At 54.7% G+C, this 23,427-nt stretch overlaps 8 protein-coding genes across 8 annotated transcripts; 4 read left to right on the top strand and 4 right to left on the bottom strand.

The window, feature by feature from the left end:
• Nucleotides 1-368: 368 nt before the first annotated feature.
• Nucleotides 369-4,787, bottom strand: PAN2 (poly(A)-specific ribonuclease; the record flags this gene model as incomplete). The annotated part of the gene is made up of 14 exons (XM_076678448.1): nucleotides 369-524; nucleotides 602-849; nucleotides 923-1,057; nucleotides 1,127-1,307; nucleotides 1,371-1,476; nucleotides 1,542-1,654; nucleotides 1,714-1,820; nucleotides 1,884-1,944; nucleotides 2,010-2,372; nucleotides 2,445-2,758; nucleotides 2,822-3,915; nucleotides 3,985-4,181; nucleotides 4,245-4,371; nucleotides 4,444-4,787. 14 exons carry the CDS (start codon nucleotides 4,785-4,787, stop codon nucleotides 369-371), a joined length of 3,546 nt encoding a protein of 1,181 aa, XP_076534431.1.
• A 2,124-nt stretch (nucleotides 4,788-6,911) lies between these two features.
• Nucleotides 6,912-9,629, bottom strand: NOP9 (RNA-binding RNA processing protein NOP9; the record flags this gene model as incomplete). The annotated part of the gene is made up of 6 exons (XM_076678449.1): nucleotides 6,912-7,563; nucleotides 7,627-7,736; nucleotides 7,798-7,881; nucleotides 7,946-8,905; nucleotides 8,967-9,497; nucleotides 9,576-9,629. 6 exons carry the CDS (start codon nucleotides 9,627-9,629, stop codon nucleotides 6,912-6,914), a joined length of 2,391 nt encoding a protein of 796 aa, XP_076534432.1.
• A 411-nt stretch (nucleotides 9,630-10,040) lies between these two features.
• JCM15063_000532 (uncharacterized protein) lies at nucleotides 10,041-12,079 on the top strand (the record flags this gene model as incomplete). Its single annotated transcript, XM_076678450.1, has 6 exons — nucleotides 10,041-10,080; nucleotides 10,192-10,890; nucleotides 10,958-11,081; nucleotides 11,149-11,428; nucleotides 11,503-11,785; nucleotides 11,904-12,079. The coding sequence occupies 6 exons, from the start codon at nucleotides 10,041-10,043 to the stop codon at nucleotides 12,077-12,079; spliced, it is 1,602 nt and encodes a 533-aa protein (XP_076534433.1).
• Nucleotides 12,080-12,358: 279 nt separating this feature from the next.
• Nucleotides 12,359-13,814, top strand: JCM15063_000533 (aldo/keto reductase family protein; the record flags this gene model as incomplete). Its single annotated transcript, XM_076678451.1, has 7 exons — nucleotides 12,359-12,423; nucleotides 12,495-12,645; nucleotides 12,696-12,803; nucleotides 12,884-13,231; nucleotides 13,310-13,390; nucleotides 13,468-13,594; nucleotides 13,699-13,814. The coding sequence occupies 7 exons, from the start codon at nucleotides 12,359-12,361 to the stop codon at nucleotides 13,812-13,814; spliced, it is 996 nt and encodes a 331-aa protein (XP_076534434.1).
• A 413-nt stretch (nucleotides 13,815-14,227) lies between these two features.
• On the top strand, nucleotides 14,228-15,854 carry JCM15063_000534 (uncharacterized protein; the record flags this gene model as incomplete). Its single annotated transcript, XM_076678452.1, has 5 exons — nucleotides 14,228-14,663; nucleotides 14,840-14,908; nucleotides 14,986-15,143; nucleotides 15,214-15,556; nucleotides 15,628-15,854. The coding sequence occupies 5 exons, from the start codon at nucleotides 14,228-14,230 to the stop codon at nucleotides 15,852-15,854; spliced, it is 1,233 nt and encodes a 410-aa protein (XP_076534435.1).
• Nucleotides 15,855-16,052: 198 nt separating this feature from the next.
• Nucleotides 16,053-18,396, bottom strand: JCM15063_000535 (uncharacterized protein; the record flags this gene model as incomplete). Its single annotated transcript, XM_076678453.1, has 12 exons — nucleotides 16,053-16,218; nucleotides 16,298-16,381; nucleotides 16,469-16,541; nucleotides 16,612-16,686; nucleotides 16,756-16,815; nucleotides 16,880-16,942; nucleotides 17,015-17,182; nucleotides 17,246-17,291; nucleotides 17,355-17,467; nucleotides 17,540-17,669; nucleotides 17,736-18,122; nucleotides 18,190-18,396. The coding sequence occupies 12 exons, from the start codon at nucleotides 18,394-18,396 to the stop codon at nucleotides 16,053-16,055; spliced, it is 1,572 nt and encodes a 523-aa protein (XP_076534436.1).
• Nucleotides 18,397-18,936: 540 nt separating this feature from the next.
• JCM15063_000536 (uncharacterized protein) lies at nucleotides 18,937-19,693 on the top strand (the record flags this gene model as incomplete). The annotated part of the gene is made up of 3 exons (XM_076678454.1): nucleotides 18,937-19,337; nucleotides 19,407-19,503; nucleotides 19,577-19,693. 3 exons carry the CDS (start codon nucleotides 18,937-18,939, stop codon nucleotides 19,691-19,693), a joined length of 615 nt encoding a protein of 204 aa, XP_076534437.1.
• Nucleotides 19,694-19,904: 211 nt separating this feature from the next.
• JCM15063_000537 (uncharacterized protein) lies at nucleotides 19,905-21,503 on the bottom strand (the record flags this gene model as incomplete). The annotated part of the gene is made up of 4 exons (XM_076678455.1): nucleotides 19,905-20,469; nucleotides 20,550-20,689; nucleotides 20,761-21,312; nucleotides 21,405-21,503. The coding sequence occupies 4 exons, from the start codon at nucleotides 21,501-21,503 to the stop codon at nucleotides 19,905-19,907; spliced, it is 1,356 nt and encodes a 451-aa protein (XP_076534438.1).
• Nucleotides 21,504-23,427: the final 1,924 nt, after the last annotated feature.

The raw sequence follows: 23,427 nt of genomic DNA on the forward strand, positions 1-23,427 counted from the left end.
CCTGCGCGCGCGTTCGGTTTCTTCGCTTCCTCGCGCTCGATCTGCTCGCCTGCTACGCGAGCAAAAGACTCCGGACTGTGCAGCGGGCAGGCAAGCCGACGGACAGTCGGCGACATCTCCGCATCGCGAGGCGGTCTCCGCGTGTTCCGGGAAGACAGAAAAGATGGAGTCCCAGATCTAGATCGCTTTGAGAAGGTCAGTTGCATTTCCTTCCCGCGTTGTCCCGCGCATGAATCCGCTTCGCGTCTGCTGGCGAAAAGACGAGGCGCAAACGAGGGCAAATCAGCATGACCTAGTTAATGAGGTTTTTTCCCTGTACTGGAACATTACAACAAGTGAGGAGCGTCTCCTCTGTCTACAGTACTCGTTCAGCCCATGAAGCCTCTACGACCACCTCCAGATCCGTTCCCGTTGCGCAAAAACATGGGAGGCTGATTCGGCAGAGGCCCGAGTGCGCCGAGTGCGAATGGAGGAGGTTCAACTCGAGCTGCCGGTGGAGGATCAGGCATCGGTACCTTGAAGTTCTGTTTTTTTTTTGAAAGAGCGAGATACAGGTCTTCAGTGGCGACTCGCGACAATGCGAAGAAAGGGATGAACTGACGGTCTGTTTGCCCTGAGCGTAAACTTCTTCGAGCGTGTCTTCCCAAGAACCTTCGGCCTCTAACCGGTTGTGCTCTTCGTACAGTTGCAAAGCGGTCCGAGCGTCTTCGATCGAGTCGTGCGTATCGGCTTGGATCGCAGAGTGCAACACTGCGTATGCGAGGAACCGGAGCGACAGTTTGCGCTGGCGCGATGCGAGATGATAAATGTTGACGGTGTCGATAATTTGCGTTGGCGGGATGTAGATATCTGTCGGTGAAATAGGAGCAAAGCCAGTCAGTCGAGCGCACAGAATCTCGTATCCAAGTCGGTTGTAGCTCACTGATGATCCGAAGATCCTTGTTGAGGCCGTGACCAATAAACACGCAGCCAAGATCCACCAGCATGCGCAGCTTCTTGTACGCTACCTTGAGGGGCACAAGAGTATGTCTCGACGAGAACGGATCGAGATCACCCGCTAGCGACCAGATGTACAGTCTCGTAAGCATGACGATCTTAAGACAAAAACAAGGATCGGACGCTTTACCTCGAATTCCGGAAAACTCGGTAAGATAGTCGACCACCGGCTCGCTCGTGTGGATGTGATCGTCGATGAACGGGATTCCTGTACCCGGACCTTCACCGCGCAAGACTGATACCCGTGCCAGAGTCATGCGAGACGGTCGAATCACTTTCTTGGTGCCGTCAGAGTGGAATTCGGCTTCCTCCTGTAGGATGCGCGAGCTGCGTGAGGAAGCGTGTAGCGTTACAGAGACGAGGGGGAAACGCACTTGTTGCAATGAGACAAACTCTGCGTCGATCGAAACGAGTGTGCCTCGTCTCGGAAGCTCATCGGGTTGGAAAGGTTCGTGTTTGACCATGGCGCGATCGCGATGTCTGTTTCGGCATGATGACTGCTCAACTTGGGCGAGCAATTGAAGAGCGAGTGAATTCATCCTCACTTGGAAATCGTGATGTCTTCGCACAAGATTGACGGGTCGCCCTTGAGTGGCAACGACGAAAAGTCGAGGATGTCGTTCGAATCGACGCGTTCCCAGAAGAGCACGGCAGGAATCTATTCCGTCCATGTGATTAGCTCAGATCACCAGTGTCTGCTGATCGGTACAAGCTCACCTTCCAGTCACCAGAAAAACTGAGAGCTTCATCCTCCGAGATTGGGCGGACGAGGAAGTCGTTAAATAGATACCATGAAGCTGCAGCATTTGAGCCTTCAGGCGAAACTGCACGAACAAAGCCACCAGGTCAGTTGATGCTGGGTCGGAAAAGTAAACAGGACAACTTGCCCCGAGCGAGAGCAACGAGATGAGGAGTGTCTGCCTCGGCTTGGATCTGAACGACCATGGCCTGACGTCCCAAGCTCGTTCAGCGAGAGTTGAACAACAGCGATGATGATGGAAGCGAATGCTCACCCTCAACTCGTACTCGACGTGATCTCTGCCTCTCGATTTCGATCGCTTGCCGTTCTCGCTCACGATCGGTTCTCCGTTCGGTCCTTTGCCCAACACGAACTTGCTCTTGAGCCATCGCTTCTTGTGTTCGGGTCCATCACCACGCTTGTCCATCCACAGTTCGAGCTCCTCGGCCGTTCGCACGCCCGCATTGAAGACGAGCACAGGTGGCAAGGGCGTCGATTCCGGTAGAGCGCGTCGAGTTCGGATGTGGGTGTTCTGGCGACAGCTCGAACATGGTAACCGAGCGATCGTCTCGCGTGTAAGCGATGACGCAACGATCGAGGTGAACGAGGTCGAAGGAATCGGTTCATTCGACATGGCCTGCGAGATCAAGCAATGTCAGTCAGCTCGAGCGAATGGCGGCAAATCGAGTGACACGGAGCAGACGCGTACACGACGAGGGTAAATGAGGTCGATCACGTTCGCGCCAGTTTCCCGTTCAGACTTGGCACTACAGCTCGAACAGGTGGAGTGAGTCTTGAAATCAACCTTGACCAGCTGTGCCATGGGAGGTGTCCGTTTGCCCGGTTCAGAGGAGAAAGTAGAGTTCTTGAGCAGGACGGCAGGGTTTGGCACAACGTTCGGAGGCAGCGAAGACTCGACCGTCATCTGTTCGAGCAGGTATCGGTTGAAAGTCTGGATCAAAGTCGAGTACGCGGTCGTTTTGCTCGAATCGTTCTCGAGATCGATCAAGCCAAGAGCAGTGACTGCAAAGTTTTCACTCGTCTGGTCAGATCGAATATTTGTGTGGAGAGCGCTGGGCGACTCACCCTGAGGGTTCTCTCCAAAGGCTCGTGAGAAATTGCTCGCTTGACAGTTCATTCCCTTGGCGTCTTTGAGCATCTTGAACAGGAATCCTGCCTCGCACAAAAGGCAGTTCTCCTTCGGGCACGCCTCGTACGTGTGGGATTCGGCAAGAGTGCGGATTGGTGGAAGGTAATGCAGCGCTTGGAGTAGCGAGTTGGTGTACGAATTGGTAATGTGCGTTTCGAGTCCCGAATAAGGTGTCTTGTTGTAGAACGCAAAGTCGAAATCTTCGATTCCGAACCTCGAGTACTTGATCTCGACTTTTCGGTAATATTTCGGCATCTTGTCCTCCTCTTTGGGTTCTTCATCGACCTCTTCCTTCTTGTCACCCGAGACTGAGCCTTTCCGATCTCGTTGTCGCTTCGCCTCGACTCGCTCACGCTCGCTCCGGAACATGGGCGCATCAACTCCGACTCGACCGGCGTTCTTGAGCCCTCCAGGGGCCCGTGCTTGATTCCGTCGACCTGCAGCACGCATGTGAGCCGGATAACTTGCGTAACCGATAAAGTCGACAGTCTTGGCCGTCGCCAGGATCTGAGCATCGATCTGAGCTGGTCTGCGCGATGCAGTGATCGTGCTCGGTTCAGTCATCGAGGTCGGGAGCAATGACAACAGTGGTGTCGAATAGTATGGCATTCCGATCGAATTGAGCGGGGTGTCATCTCTCCAGGTGATCCGTTCAGGAGGATCTTGGGGATCAGGCAATTCGACATCTCCTTCGAAACGACAGAATCGCGCGTCTCCCTCATCAGGTCGAGCGGACCACAGGTGGACCAGGCCTTCCGTATCTCCAAATGCGAGTCCTTCCCCGGTTGGTGAGATCGCCATCGAGGTCAGCATCGAGGTCGTTTCGACTTGGAAGACGGTTGACTTGGACACGTCCTTGAGGTCGAGCATTTGAACGCGTCCGTCGGCCGAAGCGACAACAACGTTACCCGAGAGGCGCGGATGGAACCGCACAAGAGCCGGAGGTGTCGGGAAAGGTATCGGCGAGAGCGGGCGTAGGAATCGGGTGTCGTGCAATTTGAGATAAGGATCAGGCAGCGGCAGACCTTGTCTGGTGTGTGAGATTCGATTTCGTGAGCTCATTAGTGCGATCGAAAGAAAACGGGAACGAGGTTCGTACCGCATGGTGTATCCCACTGTGATCACGTAGTTACCTTCTGCCTCGAGCTGACTGATGCCACCAGTATGAGCGAGGACTGTTTCCCCTGTCGTGATTTCTGGAGTTCGCGGATCGAGAAGTGCCAGAGAGCCGTTGACCGTGGACGCCACCAGTTGATTTGTGCGTCGCAGATGCAAGAAGGGTAGAGTGGCACGTTGCTGAGTAACACCGTGATATGGTCAATCAAGGCAGCGCAGTGTTCGAGCCAAGGAAAGGCTTACTTGTCGGACAATGCTGCCTCGTGTAACGTTGCACACGTACAGATCACTTCCTGGGCCAGTCGTGATGATCTCTGATGATCGCGACGGAGTGAACGCAAAAGTCGTCAGGGGGACGGACTGATCGGTGCTGTTTTCGAGGCAAAAGAGGATTGATCAACCAATATTATCAAAATCGCAAAGAATGCAGGGCGGGACATACTCGATGCTCCAAAGAGTCATCGCGCGACGATTTGCCATCTTGATGTTGCCTGCGCCCGCGAGTCCAGGGGCCTGGCCGCCTCCGCCGACGCTCAAGATGCCAGTTTGGTCAATGGCCATATCCCCCACTGCGCCTCGATGACCCCGGTAGCTCGTGTACTTGCCGCCTAGCCCTGTTGTCGGTGAGCAGAAGTAGCTCGAGACGGTTCCCTGCGGGTTTGCGGTGAAGAGGAGTGGGGAGAGCGGGTCGAAGCAGAGTGCAGTCGGCGGGCTCGGCAGGTACTGCGCAGGCAAGGGCTGCCATGGTGACGACTCCTGGCCGGCCGAGAAGGCCGAATAGTCCATTGACCGTCGAGTTGGCGGCTACGGATCCGACGTCGATGTTGGTCAAAGTACAGAGTCGCGCTCCAGCTTCGAGGTAGAACGCGCTGCTGCCGGTCGCGCACGCTCCAATAGACTTTTGACGTTGTCCGCCCTGTATGCGCGTTCTAGCGTAGCCGAAGTTGATCGCAAATATTGATGAACGCGAGCGCGCGACGTCGTCGATCGACTTCGTGCCTCACTCTCCTACCTGCTGCTGCCCGTTCTGGCTTACACCAAGAAACAACAGTCACGCCCTTCGACCATCATAGCGACGCGTATGGCCCAAGAACGCATAAGTACCTAAGCGGTAGGATCCGAATCTTTCAACTCTGACGTCCTGCGGACAGATCCGCTTGTTACCTTGATGACAGCTCGCTAGAACCCTGCCCTGTCTGTATCTCACTCGGACCGTATCAAATTTGCTTTGGAGTTCGTCTCCCGATATTCCGCTTGGGGCCTGCCCAACCTGCAACTATGCCTCTTTAAAGCTGTACCAGTCTTTCTCCCGCGGTACCAGGAGCATCTCGTTCCTGATCGTTACGAAAGCAGTATTACAAGAGGGACAGACGAACGAACACAAACTGATTTCTACCTGCCAGCTTCCGGCCTTCTGTCACCTGCACAACCAGTGTGCTTCCTACGGCATCGCCCCACAAACGTTCCTGTCTTACTTCTCGACTTGCTGACCAAACAGCCTCCTTAGTGACTGCCAGACCTCTGATCGCCGTAGTAATCGATGAAGCCATCTCCGACACGACCCGGTCTTATCGTAGTATTCCGGATTTTGTAGTCCTGGTCGCACGGTATGTTGGGTCATTTTCGTCTTCTGATTCGTCTTGTGTGTCACGGTGATGGCGTGTAGACTTCTGTTCCTTGTTCTGGGTCGGGGGAGAAGGCAGTGACGCGCCGGGTCGGTATCCAAGCGGCGCAGGTGTCACTTCTCGTGGAACTTGAAACTTGTCCCAGGGTGAAGCACCACTGACGAGGTTGAACGAGCCTGACGAAGAGTTGACACCGGGATTGCGATCAGAGACAGGTCCCTGGTCGAATTCTGTGGTATGACCAAAGCCCTTCTTCAGCACTACTACACGAGATGCCTGGAGTGGATTTCAATACAGATACGTACGAGGCGACCTTGTCTCTGCTGCAATTGCCGACACGGGGACGGGTGTGTTCGGGGTGTATGGACCTTGGACGTGCGAGGGGTGAACATGTCTGTCGAGATCGGACGAGCCCATGAATGAGTCCGCGTGGTTGTTGGGATTGTTGACGCCCAGATGTGACTGCCTGTGACCGTAGGGATTGTGGTAGCTCGAATAATGACCGTAGGGATTCGGTGCGGCCAAGGCTGAATTTGTCTGCTGGTAATGAGTTTGGCCATGCGGTTGCACATTGCTGCGCCCGTACATTTCGCCAAAAACGCCGGAAATGCATCAGTGGGAGTCATAAAACGTGGAGAGGTAATGAGTGTACCCATAGAGGTCGTCGAAAGGACGAGCGAGAGAACTGTGCGTCTGCGGCAGGTTCCCCTGGAAGTATAGGTCTCTTTCAGTATGCGAATTGGCAAGGGCAGAATTGCGATTCTGATTCTGAATAATGGCGTGAGAGGCGGAATCACGCACGGTGTAAAATGGATTCGCTTGTCGGGGCGGGGACGCTTTGGGCTGCATCGTCGGAAGACCGCGTTGTTCTGGGAGAAAGGGGTTCCCGCTTTGTCCGTAGGGGGGATGATTCGGGTGCGACATCTCTTGCACTAGAATGTGAAAGAAAGAGAGAAGCGGAACCAGAAGACCCACATGCACAATTCCTCGTCAGCGGTGGCATCGGAGTCCTCGGACCCGCATGGCTCGATCAGACTGTCCGAAACTCGGAGTTTCGTGACTTTCACCGAAGAGGTGCCCGCTGACGGCGGACTCAGCACAAACCCACTTGAGCGATCCGAGCGTTCTTACAATGTAGACCCATACATCGGCAATACGCGAGGTGGGGACAAGGAAGACGCTTCCGACCGAAGAGGCTATACCAAAGATATCGATACGCAGACCCTGAACCATCATGCTTCAATCGTGCGAGGTGTAAGAGTTTGATCAAAAGAAAAGGGTGCTATTACATGCTCGCCTTGATGGCCTGCAAGACATCACCCAGCTCTTGCTCCCTAGTCTTCTTAGGTTTCACGAGCACTTCTCTTTCCCTCTTCTCGACAGGTTCCGAGTCAGTCTTTGACTTCTTGGCCTTCGAGAAGATCTCGTCCACTTCATCCGCTTTCCTCTCCCGCTTCTTTTTCTTCAACTGCTTGTCCTCTTCCACCGATACCGGCGTGGCTGCAATCGATGTTTGACCTCTCCGCTTGGCGATTGCTTCGTCTTCCTGCTTCTTCGCCTTCTCTTCCGCTGCCAACCGCGCCATCTTGGCCTTCCAATCATCCCTCCTGCGTTCCCACAACGGCAATTCAACTTTGCGCGCAAAGAAATGACCGTACGGACTCTTTTGCAAGTCCATCGCCGTGCGTGGATCGGCCGCAAGTGAAGCGGCAATCTTGTCTTTGAGGTAGACGTCGGCGACGGCGAAACATTTCTCGGCGACTCGACTACCGATGCGGTCGGACGCGACGGCGGGGTAGTGGCCGATGAGCGAGAGAAGGAACGTGCGAAGAGCTCGTGGCGGAGTTGTAGGCGAAGTGAGAAGGGCATCGAGAACGCGGGAGGACGTCGCGGAGCGAGTCAAAGCCAGGACGGCATCAAGGTCCATCGAGGCGATGCTAGAGCGAGAGTTGCGATGTCAATCACAGGCGATATAACTTTAGGCAAAGGATCTCGCTCACCTGTCAAAGACGACCTGTTGATGCGGCGCGTGCAATTTTAACCAAGTCTGCAACAGTACCGATCCCTGAGTCGAGGGTTCCGGGACGTTCTTGCCAAGCTTCTTCCAGTGCTGCAGACTCAACAGAGGATCAGCAAGAGGAGATACTGCATGAGCGGCGGAAAGTGCGCACCTGGTAGCGGTTGAGCGTGAGAACACAAGGCACGACCAATTTGCGCTCGTCTTCGCCAGCCAATCCAAAGGTGTCGAGAATCAGCTGCACATGGTATACTTTAGTCACAAAGCGTTGGATTGGTGGAGACGGATGAAGATTAGCTCACCTCGCTCATCTCGGCTTCGCACTTGCCTAATTTCGCCGACATCTCGAGCATCTGTCTCAACACACCAGTCCTGAAATTGTCGATCCACTCTCCCCTGCGCTCTGTAGCAATACCTCTGACTTCCTTGACGAGAGCTTCCAATTGCTGCTCATCGACCCGGCTGATTCCGACTGCCACGACAAAGTTGGCGACGGCATTTCCGGCCAATCGATGGAGCTTGCCCTTGAAGAACGAGTCCCAAAGCGCCGAAAAGACCGGATGCGGCGCAAGTGTGAGCAGCACTTCGAATGTCGGCGAAGATGCCGGGTGACGAAGGAGGCCAGCAAGGAACTCTTCTCGCAATTCTTGTGCCTTCTCGCTCGATTGGGTCGAGTCTTGAACTTCCGAAACTTGTCCACACAGAATCCGGTCTGCCCATCCGCCCTTCTTCCATCCACCTGCACTCGATGCCTCGAGCTCAATCAGAATGCGCATGACGGGACCTGCAACTTCGTGCATCGCAGCTTTCCTGACGCCTTCTCCAGGCACTGCGGTCTGAGCGCCCGAGATGGCTGCAGCATCGATATCGAGTTGATCCAACGCAGTATTCATCTCCTCGAGAGCCTTGCCGAACGACGGTGGGACGGCGAGGGTTCTGCCCTTCCCCTTCGAAACCGCCGGATCTGTCGAATGGTCATCCGAGAGCCAGTTCTTGCCGAAAGAAGCACCTTGGTTCTTGCGGAATTGAGTAGACTTTTTTGATCGTTCCCCCCGTGCCGGAGCGCCGTCCGCTTGAGAACAGGGTACGCCAGAGAAGACGAGGAGGAGAACGCGGACGATGTGAGACGCGAAAGGATCGTAGATCAGCGTGGCGAGCGAGGGCAAGATCTCGGGGAGGAGTGAAAGCAGCAGGTCGGTCATGGTCGGAAGTTCGGAGGCGGATTCGCTCGATTCCGGGGGTGAGGCGATGTTGCCTCGGGTCTGTTCAAACGCGCACATCAGTCTCGCACTTAAGGGGGTTATATTGCTGGAGATGACGTACCTCGCGATCAACCGTAGGTCCAGCGAGCTCGAAGAGAGTCTGGAGAACGTGCGATGCGGTGCGGTGCTTGACAAGTTTCTCGAATTGTCCGGTGAATCGATCGAGCAGAACCCGCTTTGCCGAGTCGTCCATGGCATGCAAAAGTCGTTCGAGAACTACACTCGACTCGTTGTCTCCTGCGAGAGCAACTTCGTGTCCGGACAAGGACTCGAGCGCCGACCTCAACAGGAGCGGCCGCTCGTCCTCAAGCTCCTCCTCGACCTCGTAACCGTTTTCGTCTAGCACGTACTGCTTCTCGCGCTGGCCGTGCCCATTCTGTTGCATCTCTTCAATCTGTTCGGCGACCTTCTGGAAGTATGCCTTCGTGTCGGGATCGGGTTCGGGGAGAGCATCAGGGTCGACGATCCTTGGTCTGTCACCCGAGGCGGCTGTCGGGAGCGAGTCCATCTCTAGTCGAGTCTTGCGCTCTCGTTCGCGCTTCTCACGAGCCAACCGCGCTGCGTCCGCTGCTTCTTCCTGCTCCCGCTTCGCCTATGCAAGTGTTTGTTCCCGACGAGGGTCGCGTCAGCTTGCAAGCTTCACGCAAGCGCTAGTGAATGTCTGCTATACCTTTTTCTCCTCCTTGCGGGCATCAGCACCTTTACGTTGGCGAGGACGAGGCATCTTGGCTCGATCCTAGATGTAGAGTTTCTTTCAAGTTCACCCGTCTGTGGGCTAACGGAATTTCTGGCTAGCTGCACTCCGATGCTGGTATGTAGTGGTGTGGTTGGGTTGTGCGTTCGCAAAGGGTGCCGTGTCGTGAGGACGTCGAAATACTGGCTGTCGAGCACCCGGATTTTTTTTGCTGCACAGCCGATTTCTCAAAAAGAGCGATTAATTTGATTTTATTGGACAATCTGGTAATGTGACTTGCTGCAGACTCGGCAGACCAACACTCTGCGTCGAAATGATGACGGCCGGCGACGCTGAAATAGTCCGAGGCAAATTCGACAATAATTCTGAATTGTGGGCGCGTCACGAAGGCCAAGGCGAGAGTCAACTTGGAGGGTCCTCCATCTGCACGTTCTGCACGAGATGAGCACTCCACCCGTCGTGCTGACGATTGCAGGATCCGGTCAGCTACAATCGTGCCTCCCCCTCTACTGTTCCAGCCGCAACTGACAGCGTCGACCTTCGCCCCCTCTTTATCCCACTTGATATGCCGAAATCCGACTCTGCTGTACAGACTCGGGTGCGGGGGCAGGCATCCAAGCAGATCTCAAAACGATCGCTGCTTTCTCATGCTACGGCACAACCGTCATCACGGCGCTCACCGCGCAAAATACGCATGGAGTCCAGCAGGTTGAGGGAGTTTCTCGCGGCATGGTCAAGCGTCAGCTCGAGAGCGTTTTGATCGACGACATTGGCGCACAAGCGATCAAGACTGGCATGCTGTACGACGAGAACACCATCAGAACCGTCGTCGACGTGCTCGAACAGCACTTTGGACCCCAAGGCAAGGACCAAGCGAAGATAGTTGTCGACCCCGTATGCGTTTCAACGTCCGGTCATTCGCTTCTCGCGCCGGAAGCTGTCGATTCCCTGCGGTCCCTCTTGCTGCCTTGGGCGACGGTCGTGACGCCCAATATCCCAGAAGCAGAATTCTTGACTGGACGCGAACCGGGAAGCATCCGGTCGGTCGACGATATGCGGACGTGTGCACGAGAACTCGCAGCCAAAGGCACGCGATGGGTCTACCTCAAAGGTGGACACATGCCAATTTCGAAAAGGGGCGGCGAAAAGGTGGTGGCCGACCTGCTGTGGGATGCTCAGGAAGAAAAGGAGTATCTGAGCGAGAGGCGATACCTCGACGTGAAAAATACGCATGGGACAGGATGCACGTTGGCGGCTGCAGTTGCTGCTGGACTTGCTCGAGGAGAGACGGGTAAGGTTTTTCTTGTCCGATGGCATATTGTCGCTCCCTGCTCAGATTTTCGCATCTCGACGAGCAGTTCCCGATGCGGTTCAAGCTGCAGCCGACTACGTGGCAGACGCGATCGCGTCCTCTTACCCTCTCGGCCGTGGCGCAGGCCCCGTCAATCACTTTCACAGCCTCGCACCTCGCTCGATCCCTCTGTACGTTGGATGTCCCGTCTCTTTCCCGAACCTTGCTCGCTGGCTGACCTGATCGTACGAGTCATAGCCCCAATCCGCATTCTGCAACTCCGTTCACCGACTATCTGATATCGTACAACCTGCCTCTGTGGAACCGTTACGTGTACCATCCGTTCCCACAAGGACTTGCCGACGGGACCATGCCGCTATCATCATTCCTGCATTTCATTCAGCAAGACTACCACTTTCTCAAGCAGTACGGGCGATCGAATTCGCTCGCGGCGTACAAGACGGAAGATATGAAGGAGATGGCGGCGTCGATCGAGATTGTCAATGCTGTACTCAAGGAAACCGAGATGCACGTCAGCGTGAGTTATATCCCATGTCTCCGTCAAGTCGATGGGAAAGGTTCAGTAACTGAGGTGCTCATCTGGCGGGACAGTACTGCGAGACGTATGGAATCTCTCGAGAAGAATTGATGGCAGTTCCTGAATCGCTCAGCAACATCGCCTACACGCGCTACGTCCTCGACACATCGTCCAAAGGTGACTTGCTCGACACGCGTGTCGTCACTGCACCGTGCCTGATCGGCTACGGTCAAGTTGGCAAACGGTTGGTGAACGCGATCAAAGGCGTCGAGAAGGATGAGAGCAAAAACCGGTATTGGGGATGGATCAAGGAATACGGTGGCGATTGGTATCAAGGTGCCGTCAAGACTGGAATCGGTCAGTTTCGGACTTTTTTCTCTTTTCGCTTTTCATCTTGCGCCAGTGCTTCCTTTATGTGCCGAGAGAACGATCACTGATACCAATATTCGAGATCTGGAATTCGCTGCTGACACAGATCTACTCGAATCAACGCTGTCGGCATCTCCAATCTCGCCCAAGCGACTTGAAGAGCTCGCCAAAATCTTTGAGAAAGCGACCGAGCTCGAGATTGCGTTTTGGGATGCTGCGATGGAAGCTGGCAAGGAAGAACTTCGAGATCGGATAGCTGCTTCAGCACCGGTTTCCCAGTAGGGGCGTGCGGTTCAATGCAAACATATTGATCCCAAATCACTCAATTCATGTTCGATACATGCCAGCGGCGCTATTGGCTCCGATATCAATAGTTATTGGGTTCTGCTCGAGCAACTAGTTATTCTGCAGGTATAAGACAATTCGACTCAAGTGTGCAGATTTGGCATTCCGAATCGCCCTTACATTTATGGGTATTACCAATATTCAGGCTTAGTCGCTCGAGAAATTCCGGCTCCCCACATCGCTGCTTTCGCTTTTCGCTCGCCTGTCACACGCAACATGTCGCTCGGCAAAGCTTTTCAGATTGGAAGTAAAGGTCTCAGTATTCCTGCGATTGGACTAGGGTCAGTCTGCTACCTTTTCTCGACGATGTACGTCACAAGTGGAGGCTAATCAGTTCTGCTGCATGCTCCAGGACGTGGAAGAGCTCGCCGGGAGAAGTCAGCAACGCTGTCAAGGTGGCCATTCAGAGTGGATACAGGTCGGTCCTGCTCGTCCGTCGGTCCCGAAGTCTGCCGCCCAAGTTCTCATCCTCTTTCCTCGTTGTCAATTGCGGAGACACATCGGTGCGTACAACTCGGAATCCTGTCTGAACTATACACTCGTACTCACCCAGTCTTCTCGATGTCCAGACTGTGCCGCTGCATATAAGAACGAGGGAGAAGTCGGACAAGGGATCAAAGCGGGAGGCATCGCTCGCGATCAGCTCTTTGTCACGTCCAAGGTAAAATTTCTCATTCTTCAGCTTTAAACAGCCGCAAGATGGGAGACTCATTGATCCACTTTCGAACGCGAAATGAATAGTTGTGGAACACGGAGCATCATCCTGACTGCGTTGGAAAAGCTCTCGATAAGACGCTCTCGGACCTCGGACTCGAATACCTCGACCTCTACCTGATGCATTGGCCGGTCGCGTTTGCACCGGGTCAAACCTCGGAAGGCAAACCCAACATCGACTGGGGGCTGACGAACGACGTCTCGCCGACGTGGGAAGCGATGGAGCGACTCGTGGAGAGTGGCAAGGTCAGAAATATCGGGATCAGTAACTTCACGATCCCGAAGATGGAAAAGTTGTTCGCTAAGGCCAAGATTCGTCCGGCGGTGAACCAGGTCGAGCTGAACTTGCATTGCGCACAACCCGAACTCGTCGCTGTAAGTCGACACGCTCTTCTTCTCTTTTCTTGCAGGATCAAAGTCTCAAGCTGAATCCTGATTTGGGGTTTTGGACAGTGGGCCGCGAAAAACTCGATCCTGCTCGAGTCCTACTCCCCTCTCGGTTCGACGGGCGCTCCTCAGCTTGAAGACCCTGTCGTACGTTCCCAGCTCCCTCGCTTGAGTATGCGATGTATCTCGTCAGCAAGCCCTTGACTGTCGTTCTCGACATCCAGGTGAAAGCTATCGCGCAAGCGCATCAAACCCAGCCTGCGAATGTCTTGATCAGCTGGCAGGTGGCACGAGGAGTCGTCTGCTTGCCAAAGTCGGTCACGCCCGAACGAATTCGTTCAAACTTTGAACGTAAGCTACACTTGTCCGGAACTGACCACGCCCCCAGCGCGAGTGTTTTCCCGCTATATATCGACGTTCATGACTGACTGTCTTTTGGCTTGTCGACGATACAGAGATTAAGCTTTCTCGGGATGAAGTGCTCAAGCTGGAGAAACAAGCCGCGACTTTTGGCACGAAGCGAACGGTCGATCCTGAAGAGGCCTGGGGAGTCAAAATCTGGAAGGACTAACTTGACTGCGCGTACACACGCATATTGTGTCAAATCTGAAGGAAAGCTCGTAATTGCAGGAGAAAAGGAAATGAACATTTTAGTTGAGCTCGAGGCGGATTGACAGAGACGAGCCTCCTGGGTCGCGACATGCCGGGGCTTGTAGTTACGCAAAGCGTCCACTACGAGCGTGTCGTAGACTGCCCCGGTCGACACGCAGGGGGCGCGCAGGACCGAGATTTCACTCCTTGCGTCCTGCAGGACGTTCGAGCTATCGCGCGAGGTGCATTTTCGCATGGACGCGTGCTTGCGTCCTGTACATTTCCGTCACATCGTGTGCAAACTCCTTTCGCTGCGTACTGAGATACTAGAAGCCGTTTTCGTCACTCCCCCTCCCCCTCATCCTCTTCTTCGGCTTGTACTCGCTTCCGAACATGTCACGGTTTACACGGCTGTACGCGCTGTGCGTGCTTGTCTTGCTCGCATACGACCCTCAACGCGTACAGGCTCGACTCGAACGCGTCCCGAGAGGCGACGGACGACATGTTCGGATTGACAGACGCCAGGAAGGTGGAGCGTTCGGCGGCATCTTTGGCGGCGGGCAGGGACTGAGACCCGAGGCATCGACGGCTGCAGCTGAACCTACAGCTGCGGCGACGGTCCCGATGGCCACCGCTGCTGCCGCGGGCACGACTGCTGCTGCGTTGCCCGCAAGTTCCGCTCCTGCCGCGTCGACGCCTGTGCTCGCCCCACCCTCGAGAAGCGCGACGTCGACGCCAGCATTAAACATTCCAATCTTGGGAGGGCTCACATCGAGCACGCCGACGACGAGTGCGATGGGTGCGAGCAATCTGGCGACCGCAGGTTCGGGTTAGTGAACTTCTATCCGACGCGATCTCTCGGCGTCGATGTGGGGAGATAGGCTGGCGACGAAGAGGACTATGCGACTTGTTGATCGAAGGAAGACTAGAATTTGGTTCAGGCGAAGGAAGCAGTTGAAGCCGCCGAGACTGACAGTCCCATGCCGTGTATGTGTGGCATTCCAGCGTCAGTACCCGCCCTGAGCACTCTTCCAGATGCATCGTCCGATACCGTCGCAAAGGACAAGTCGTCAGGTCAGTTGACTCCCTCAGTTCGCCTACCACGCTCGCAGCCATGCCGAGCTTTGACCCTCATATCACTCTGCGCTCAGCTACGCAAGTGATCGTTACCATCACTTCGATAATGACGAATGCCGACGGCTCTCACTCGACGATGCTCTCGCAGAGCGCGAGCGCCGTCGCTGGTAAACAAAACGACAGCAGCGGTCCCTCGGGCAAAACTTGGGGGATCATTGGCGGAGTCGTCGGAGTAGGGCTCTCTCTTTCTCAGCTGTCCATCCCCAGCTTTGACGCTGACCGAAGGTCGCATCCTATATCAGGGCGTTGCGGTGCTGCTGGGCGCGATCCTCGTACTGTGGCGGTGCACGCAACGACGGTTCGACACCCTCGATGGAGATGTCGACGAGATCAAATGGCCTGAACTCCAACCAGACGGTCAGACAGTGTCGGCCGGATTGTCAACTCTGAACCCAGCCTCGACCCGACGAACTGGTCGAGCCGGAATCGAGATGGAGAAAGACGAAGGAAGTGAGCGAAGCGAGGACTCGCCGCCACTCGGCGCGAGACACGATGCCAACGAGACCCAGTACTTTGATTCTTCGTACGATGGCGATTATTCGGGTCACACGATCGTCACGGACAGTCCGCACCATGGCTCATATTGTATGTCGGATCATCTTTTGCAGAAACGCAAAATGTGCACACTGCGAGTCTGACGGTGCAATTTTGTGCAGACGACCCGTACCACGATCAAGCATATCCGCCGCCACCTAATTTCGGCTACCCTACTTCGTCCTCGTCTCCATACCACCATTACGATGGCGCAATTTCGAACGCTTCTTTTAGAGGCTCGACCGAACACCTTCCCCTGACCGGTCATGCAGTCCAACCCTCTTTCGATCATACGGGTCCCCTCCCCGTCTTGAGGGTCAGCTCCCCCACCTCGTCGCATCGCATGTAGAATGTATCCTTTCGGTTTGACTCGTGTATCAGTGGTCACTACACGATCACATACAACCTCGCTTGTCTCTCTCCTTTTTACGTCGCACTACATACCTCCGAGATTTTTCCATATTCCAGGTACAAAGCGATAACCTCGAATTGTACATCCATTACCAGTTGAAACCCTAGGACAAAGAGCTTTGCTCGAATGCCTCCTTTACTTGTTTCGAACATTGTCAAACTCGACCTGTTCGATCCGTTGATCATGTTGATCGACTTTTTCCAACCCTTCCTGTTCGATCGCACCGATCTGTCCTTCCCAACCGTTGGCACGCAGGTACGCTTCAAACTTTGTATCTTCATCGGCCAAATCTCCTCCGAGGCTGTCATACATTCGAAATACTTGGTCAGTCGAGTATTACGAAACGGTACCTCGTAACGAGATCCAGGGGTGAGACGTACTCGTTCCGGATAAAGAAGTAAGCGACGAGGATTCCGGCGAGACCACAGCACGCTGCAATGATGAAGGTGTATCTTTGACCCAGACTACACGAGAAAGGCAAGAACGATCAGCTCAGAGAATCGGGAAGAAAGAAGAGAAAGATCAAGACGAGGAGAAAAGTTCAAGCTTACTGAATCTTGATCGGAGTGAAAGTTTGGGTTCCAATCACCGCTCCGGCTTTCCCGACCGCTGCAGAAAATCCATCTAAACACGCCTCGAAATCAGAGATGTACTACATACGCCATGAGAGATTTTGGTGTATCAATCGACGTACAGCAGGTACCGCGTACTGCAGTGGCGTACGACTCGGCAGAAGTCAATCCGAGCGTGTTTCCAGGACCGAGGTTTCCTTTCAATAGGGTCAAACAGAGTTCAGCGCGCTGCGGATATCTTGGACAGCAGTAAGAGGGCAACGGACCGAATGTGCCGAGGAGGCCGTACAAGAAGATGAAAATCCCGACGTGCGATGGTTGCGAGACTGCGACAAGACCCCAAACGTCAGTGCAAGCACGAGGCAAAGAAAGAGAAAGCTTGAGACTGACGCTTTGGATACGCGATTCCGACGATCAGACCAATCAAGAGGTAGCCCGAGAAACCGAGGATCACTGGAGCCGAGCAACAGGCAACGATTAAATAGGTAACCCCAAAACGCACAGAACTCGTACGACAGTGCTCACTGAGATTGCGTCGACCAAGTCGATTGACGATGAGAGCGCCGACGATACATCCGGGAAGTGCGAGTGTCGAGAGCAAAAGTTGCCATTCTGCAGTCTTGCGGATCTTCTCCTTGCCCTTGGCCTTAACAATGTTGGCGATAATCGAACCCGAGAAAACTCCATTGGGGACTGTCGCAGGTCACAACCTATCAGTTTCCGGGCCGAAGTAGGAGCTGAGGGGAAAGAACCGACAGGTAACGAAATCGTAGAGGAACCAAGCGCCGGCGGTTCCAATGAGCTGTCGGCACGAGCGATTAGTGCTCCGGTTTCGGGCGCCGGGAAGCAAGCTTGGAAAGCTTACGCTTTTCCAGTAGTAACGGATGACGAGAGGGTAAGGGACCGAGCGCTGAATCGCACCCTTGCGATACAGTTTCGAGTTGAGCATGCGCAAACGGAAGATAAACACGATCAGAGCTGTAGACGGTGTCGTCATGTAAGTGAGCTTGCGCCTGGCAATGAAAGGAGGGACACATTCGAGATACTCACGTGGCAAAACAGAGATCCCAAAGACTGTTCTCCAGACTGTCGGCAAATGCGCGTTGACGCCGCCAGCAGCTTCAAACACGATCAGGTACAGCGATGAAGCAAACACTCCACCGAAGGACAGCACCAAGTTCTGCAATACCGTAGAGTAAAGAAATGTGAGCGCAATCAAAGAGTGGCGGGAGGACTCGAGACATACGGTCACAAGGATAAAGATCGGACCTCGTTGCGACTGCATACGTTCGTTTGCGGCTTCACCAGACGACAAGCTCGAACTCGGATATTCGCCACCGACTCCAATGCCGGTCAATCCCCTAGCCACGGTCATGAACCAGATGAAGCCAGCAAAATTCCGCTCGAGGTTGTCGCCCGAACCGTGTGCGGCCGTCGCGAGGATGACACCAACGCAAATGCACACAGTCGACAAAACGATCCCCCACTTGCGGCCTTTGTAATCGCACAAGAGACCGATTGTGATCTGACCGATGATGGTTCCGACCGTGAGACTGTTGCTGACTTGGGTTGATCGATCAGGCGTGTAGAGTTTGGGTCCGTAGAGTTGGGCGAACAGGACATTGGTCAAAGTCTGAAGCGGAACAACCGGGTTTCAGCATTCGAGGTCAGGCTCTCCCAGTATGCCACTTCCCGCTCACCATGATGTTGTTCTGGAGTCCATCCGAGATGAGGGCAAATCCAGAGCCGATGAGCGTGAAAATGCTCGAAACCTTCTCTCGTTGCGACTGTTCGGCAACGACATCGGTGTCGAAAGCTTCACCCTTGTCGCTCGAGGGCAACGAGCGAATCTTGTCATCGTTATCGACAGAGTCGTTCGAGCCGGAGTGGGTCAGAACGGCGCTCATGATCGTGTCGAGCGTATAGACTGTGGCGAAGGAAAAAGAGTCGGACTCGCGGCGTTCCTATGGAGATGCAATGGTACCACGTTCGACGTGAGCTGCTGCGAGAGTGGTAGCGACAGTTTGGGAAATCCCAAAGGCGAAAGGCGACGGAACGTGCGAGCCAGAGCTGATAAAGAAGGAGAAAAACCGAAAGATCCGGCACGAAGGGGTGGCATTGGCTGGCCCCGCATGGTGGACATGCTGCACGTGAGATGCCGTATGCGCGACGGGCTCAACAAGCAAACGAAGCTAAAAATAAAGAACGGGTTGGAAATAGCCGGCGCAGACGAGCCGGACGGCACGTGCTCGCACCCGTTCGAGCCGATGGCAAAGAGACTTGCGAAACCCCGACTTCTGAGCATAGCGCTTGGTAAGAAGGACGACGAGCGTATGTATGGCGATGGTGAGAGAGAGAGAAGCGCCCCATGATCATGATCAGCGAGCGAGATCCGGATCCGCAATCGGCTCCACCGCTTCACGCGCCCCACCAGTCAGCGTTCCGGAATGGACCAGAACGACCTCGAGAGCCTGCTCGCGTCTTTACGACAGCAACAGGACGCTCCCGCTGTGCCACCTCAGCAACCAGCTGCGGCTCCCGACGCCAGCGCCTACAGCGATCATTCAACCGCGATACCATCCCAGGCCCAACTCGACGCACTCCTCAGCTCGCTCACCGCGCTTCCAGACACTGCAGCCTCTTCGGGACTCCCTGCGAACACGAGCCGCACGAAGGATGTGTCCGATTTGACGTTTCCCGAGAGTCTGCCCATCCTCCATTCGCTAGCGCTGGACAAGACTTTCCTCGACCGCATAGAAGCGCTGTGGGATCAACAGAAAAACTGGGAACTGCGAATGAAGGACGAACGGAACCGCTTGGAGCAAGAAGCGACTCGCGAAGGTCTCAGGTCAGATTACGCGCTCAACCAGACGAAAGCCTCGCCATGGACTGACGACATGCCTCTTCTGATCACCAGTGCGCAACTTAGGACAATGAAGCTGAAGGAATGGGACAAGTCGACTCTCAAGCGATGGGAGAAACTGCAGACGAGCCAGCAAGAATCGCTTAGAGCCGTCAGTCCCGTCTTCCGCTTGTTGGCCGCCTGGCTAGTGCCTGACTGTTGCACTTCTCGTCTCGCTCACCTAGATGGGCGTACCGACTTTCCAAGCAACTCGCGACCTTACAATTCTAAAACGACAGGAGCGAGTCATGAAAGTCCTCGTGGGCTTTATCGAGGATCGCGAAGACGACGAGGACGCATGATATCCCGAGCAACTTTGCCAATTCTCGCTCGTATGAGGTCCGTTCCCTCGAGGGTGAGCGGCCTGGCTCCTCGCTGGTCACTCTCGCCAGAATACTAATGGGTTTATTGGCGACAGGAGGCTCCATCTAAAATTGCACAACAACAGGACAACCACAATTTCCATACGTATCGACGGGCAGAACTCCTTCGAATCGATACCTGAACGACCGCTCAATCACTGATTTCGAGGACGTCCGCATCTCCCGTTTCCTGGTTGACCTTCGCTGGTCCTCTCCTTGGCCTCTTGGCGACCGTTACCCGCACGCTGGCGCCACGGTCATCATCCGAATCCAACTCCAGCACTTCGACGGAATCAGCTTTTGTGCGGCACGGCGAGCTCCGGGTCACGCGCCCGCTCGACCTGGGGTCGGCCTTGACGACAGTCTTTGCCTTTTTGGCTGCTGCAGCGCGTGGCTCTGGCTGCTGCTTCTGCCGTGGTATTTGTTGTCGTTGTTCAATCTCATTCATCACATCCCACTCTTCGTCGCCGTCCTCGTCGTCCCAAGGCTGTTGAGCCTGAGACTTCGGCTGCTGTTGCGATTTCGAGATGGCTTCTTGTTCAAGCGCATCATAGTCGATGTCGTCTTCGTCAAGGAGCAAGAGGTCCTCGTTTTGGCCTTGGAAAAAGTCTTCCGAAGAATCTTGCGGTTTCGGTTTCGGTTGTTCGTACTGTTGATCGTCGACTTGTGCTCCCAGTCCGATAGGAGCTGCTTCGGGTTGAGGCAGAGGGTCCATCCTGTAGGCAACAATGTGAGCAAAAGTCAGTGGAGCCCTAAGTCTCGCACGCAAAATTCGCGCAAAGAAGCCTGAACCTACTGCAATCTCTGCCGAAACACGTTCTCAAGCGTCCAGTCACGGAATTGCTCGAGCTCTTCGACATCGTGACCTTTGACCGTCGTGTTTTCAGGGGTCAAGAGGAGACATCCGTTGACGAACGGAACGTCGTGAAGCAACAACTGTGCGATTTCACGCGAGCGATAAGCTACTCGTCTCTGGCAACAGCCCAATCGAGACCGGAGAAGCCTACCTTGGTACCGAGTCGGAGCTCCTCGAGTCCAAACCCTTGAATCCGCTGTAATTCGAACGCGTTGACGAAATTGCTGCCATCGGAGAGGACGAGTTTCGTACTGCCTCTCGGAAACTTGGGTTCTTTGCCGTTACCCCCAGCGAGGATCATCTTTTCTTCCTCGTCGGCAGTAATGTCTCGTCCTTGTTGCAAATCGTCATCGTCGTCGAGACGCATGTCCCTCCCTCCTCCATGACCCGACATGGTGTGCAGTTTGTCCCAGTCGCGTTTATCTTGCAAAACCTGAATCAAGCTTGATGCCGAGTGGCTCGCATCGTCGATCGTTTGGACCTGGAACAACCATCCTTTGGCCTTGTTGCCTCTCGAACTCTCGAACAACTTCGTGCGAGGTTCACCACGGTTCTTGTTGTTCGAGTGTGCCGAAGACAAAATCGTTTTGTTGGGAACGAGGGAAGCGAGTGAGATGGAAGTTGCAAGGTCAGAAGACAACAGTTGCGTTTCGACCGATTTGATCAGGACCGAGGTTTGCGATTTACATTGTTCTTCAGTCTCCTGCCATAGCAAGAGGAAGCCCGCTGTGTCAGTCAGCTTCCCCCAGGTGCCTTAAGAGGGAAGCGAGGGTCCGCAGAGATGCGCGAACTGACTTGGAGATAGTCGACACAGGCTCCGAGCCAATCCTCGTTGAAGACGACGCTGGGGTAATTCGACTTGAACCAACCGTACAGAGCTGGAGGAATCGGCATCTCGACCGGCTGAAGAGACTCGTGCGAAGACGCGTATTGTTGTCAGAGTCGCTGCACCGTGCTTGCTCGCCGCGATGCGACGTCCCAAGCACTTGTTTGAGATACAGTGATTTCGCGTTTGTTCGATAAGCGAGAGCACGAAGCACTCTTATACTCACTCGCGTTCGCGCGCGTCAATATTGCTTCATCCGAGCCCCTGAATTCATTCTAAGAAGGGTGGCATAGATTGTCCGTGGCAAAGGGAGAAACGATATCAGGACAAAGGACAGAAAAGCTGAAGCGCAAGAACAGAAACAAAACGAAAAGAGGCCGAGAATCTGACGGGGAACAGGAAGAACGAAATATTTCGCAAGCTTTGATAGAAACACATTGGCAAGATCGCTGGGCCAACGGCGTTTTCGACGGCTCAGTCCGGGGACTCCTCCTCGGAGAAGAGAGCGTGCGCGAGCCCCTCCGTATATGACACCCTGTCGGTGCGACAAGGAACGCTGCTGCCCGTGCAAATCACGAGTTTGCTGCTGAGCTCCGCCATCGAGCATATCTGTCAGTGCTATATGAGACGACATCGAATGAAAGACGACATTACGTTGGGATTGGGCAAAGGCAATCTGCGCGTAACATACTGTGAAGGTAGTGCTATCAGCATCGGGCAAACAACTGGGACAATGTCTCGACTTGCATAATCGTCACTCTTGGGTGGCTCAGGTCTCACAGGCATTTCCAGTCATGTCGTAATCCATGATTGTCGGAGGGCGCTTGACCTTCGACCGCGCGAGTCAGCTCTCGGAATCCTGGAACGCGGGGAGGGTCGCGTTCGTGCCCAGGCACATGCTGTGGGTGTCGAGGAACACTTGGAATAGGGCGAGCCTGTCCTGCTTGCGGATACTGTCAAGGTGACGCGCACAGTCAGCAGCGAGCCAGCAACTGGAAGAATGTCGAGACTTGCATGAGGATGATAACGGGGAGGTGGCGAAGTTCTCATGGGCGGCAACAGGTGCTGTGGACGATTGCCATGGCCATGGGGCGCTTGACGCTCGTCCATGCCATACCCCTCCTGATCTCCTCCAAGGCGCAAAGGGTTGTATTCGTCCACTGTAGACATAGCCTGCTCTGCTTGATACTGTCAAGGTGACGCGCACAGTCAGCAGCGAGCCAGCAACCGGAAGAATGTCGAAACTTGCATGAGGATGAAAATGGGGAGGTGGCGAAGTTCTCATGGGCGGCAACAAGTGCCGTGGACGATTGCCATGGCCATGGGGCGCTTGACGCTCGTCCATGTCATACCCCTCCTGATCTCCTCCAAGGCGCGAGGGGTCGTCTCCGGCTCCCAGCGTAGGCTGTGATGACCAGTGCTCAAGAGCGCTAGAAATCGGAAGAGCCTGACCTGCTTGTAAGCGGGCGAAAGGATAGAAGTCCTGTCGCGAGGAATGCCAATCAGAGGGGCAGGTTTGTATGGCGAAAAATCGGGAAAGAGACTCACGTCTCCTTTACCCCAAGGTCTATAGTCTCCGTTCGCTTCTCGTACGACGATGAATCCTACCTTCCAGTCTCCCAAGGTAACTCCATTGTCGACCACTTCCAGCTTGAAGCCTGACACGACAAGTGTAGATGAATTGCCTTGTCCGTCCTCTACCTGTAACTCTGGCAGCGGCTTGAGCGGGGTCCAACGGTCAAATCCGCTTCCGCGATCTGACGAAACCCCGAGAGCGTCGGCATCAGCATGGTTGCGCTCTTGGAACCTGATTGGCTCAACTGACCAGGCTTTATCTCAAAAGACGCGGAAGGCGAACCCAGCCAGGCTTCCATATTTTTCTCAGCATTCGCATCCTGTCGATAAGCAGGCAAGAGTTGGATGCGGCAGGGGAAACACGTGACCTCGGGGAGGGGAATGGGATTCTTGGTGCCCTCTTTTTGCCACTTCAGA

Source organism: Sporobolomyces koalae (assembly GCF_050403365.1).
Source record: "Sporobolomyces koalae JCM15063 DNA, S_koalae_JCM15063T_v1_ctg14, whole genome shotgun sequence".
NCBI lineage: Eukaryota > Fungi > Basidiomycota > Microbotryomycetes > Sporidiobolales > Sporidiobolaceae > Sporobolomyces > Sporobolomyces koalae.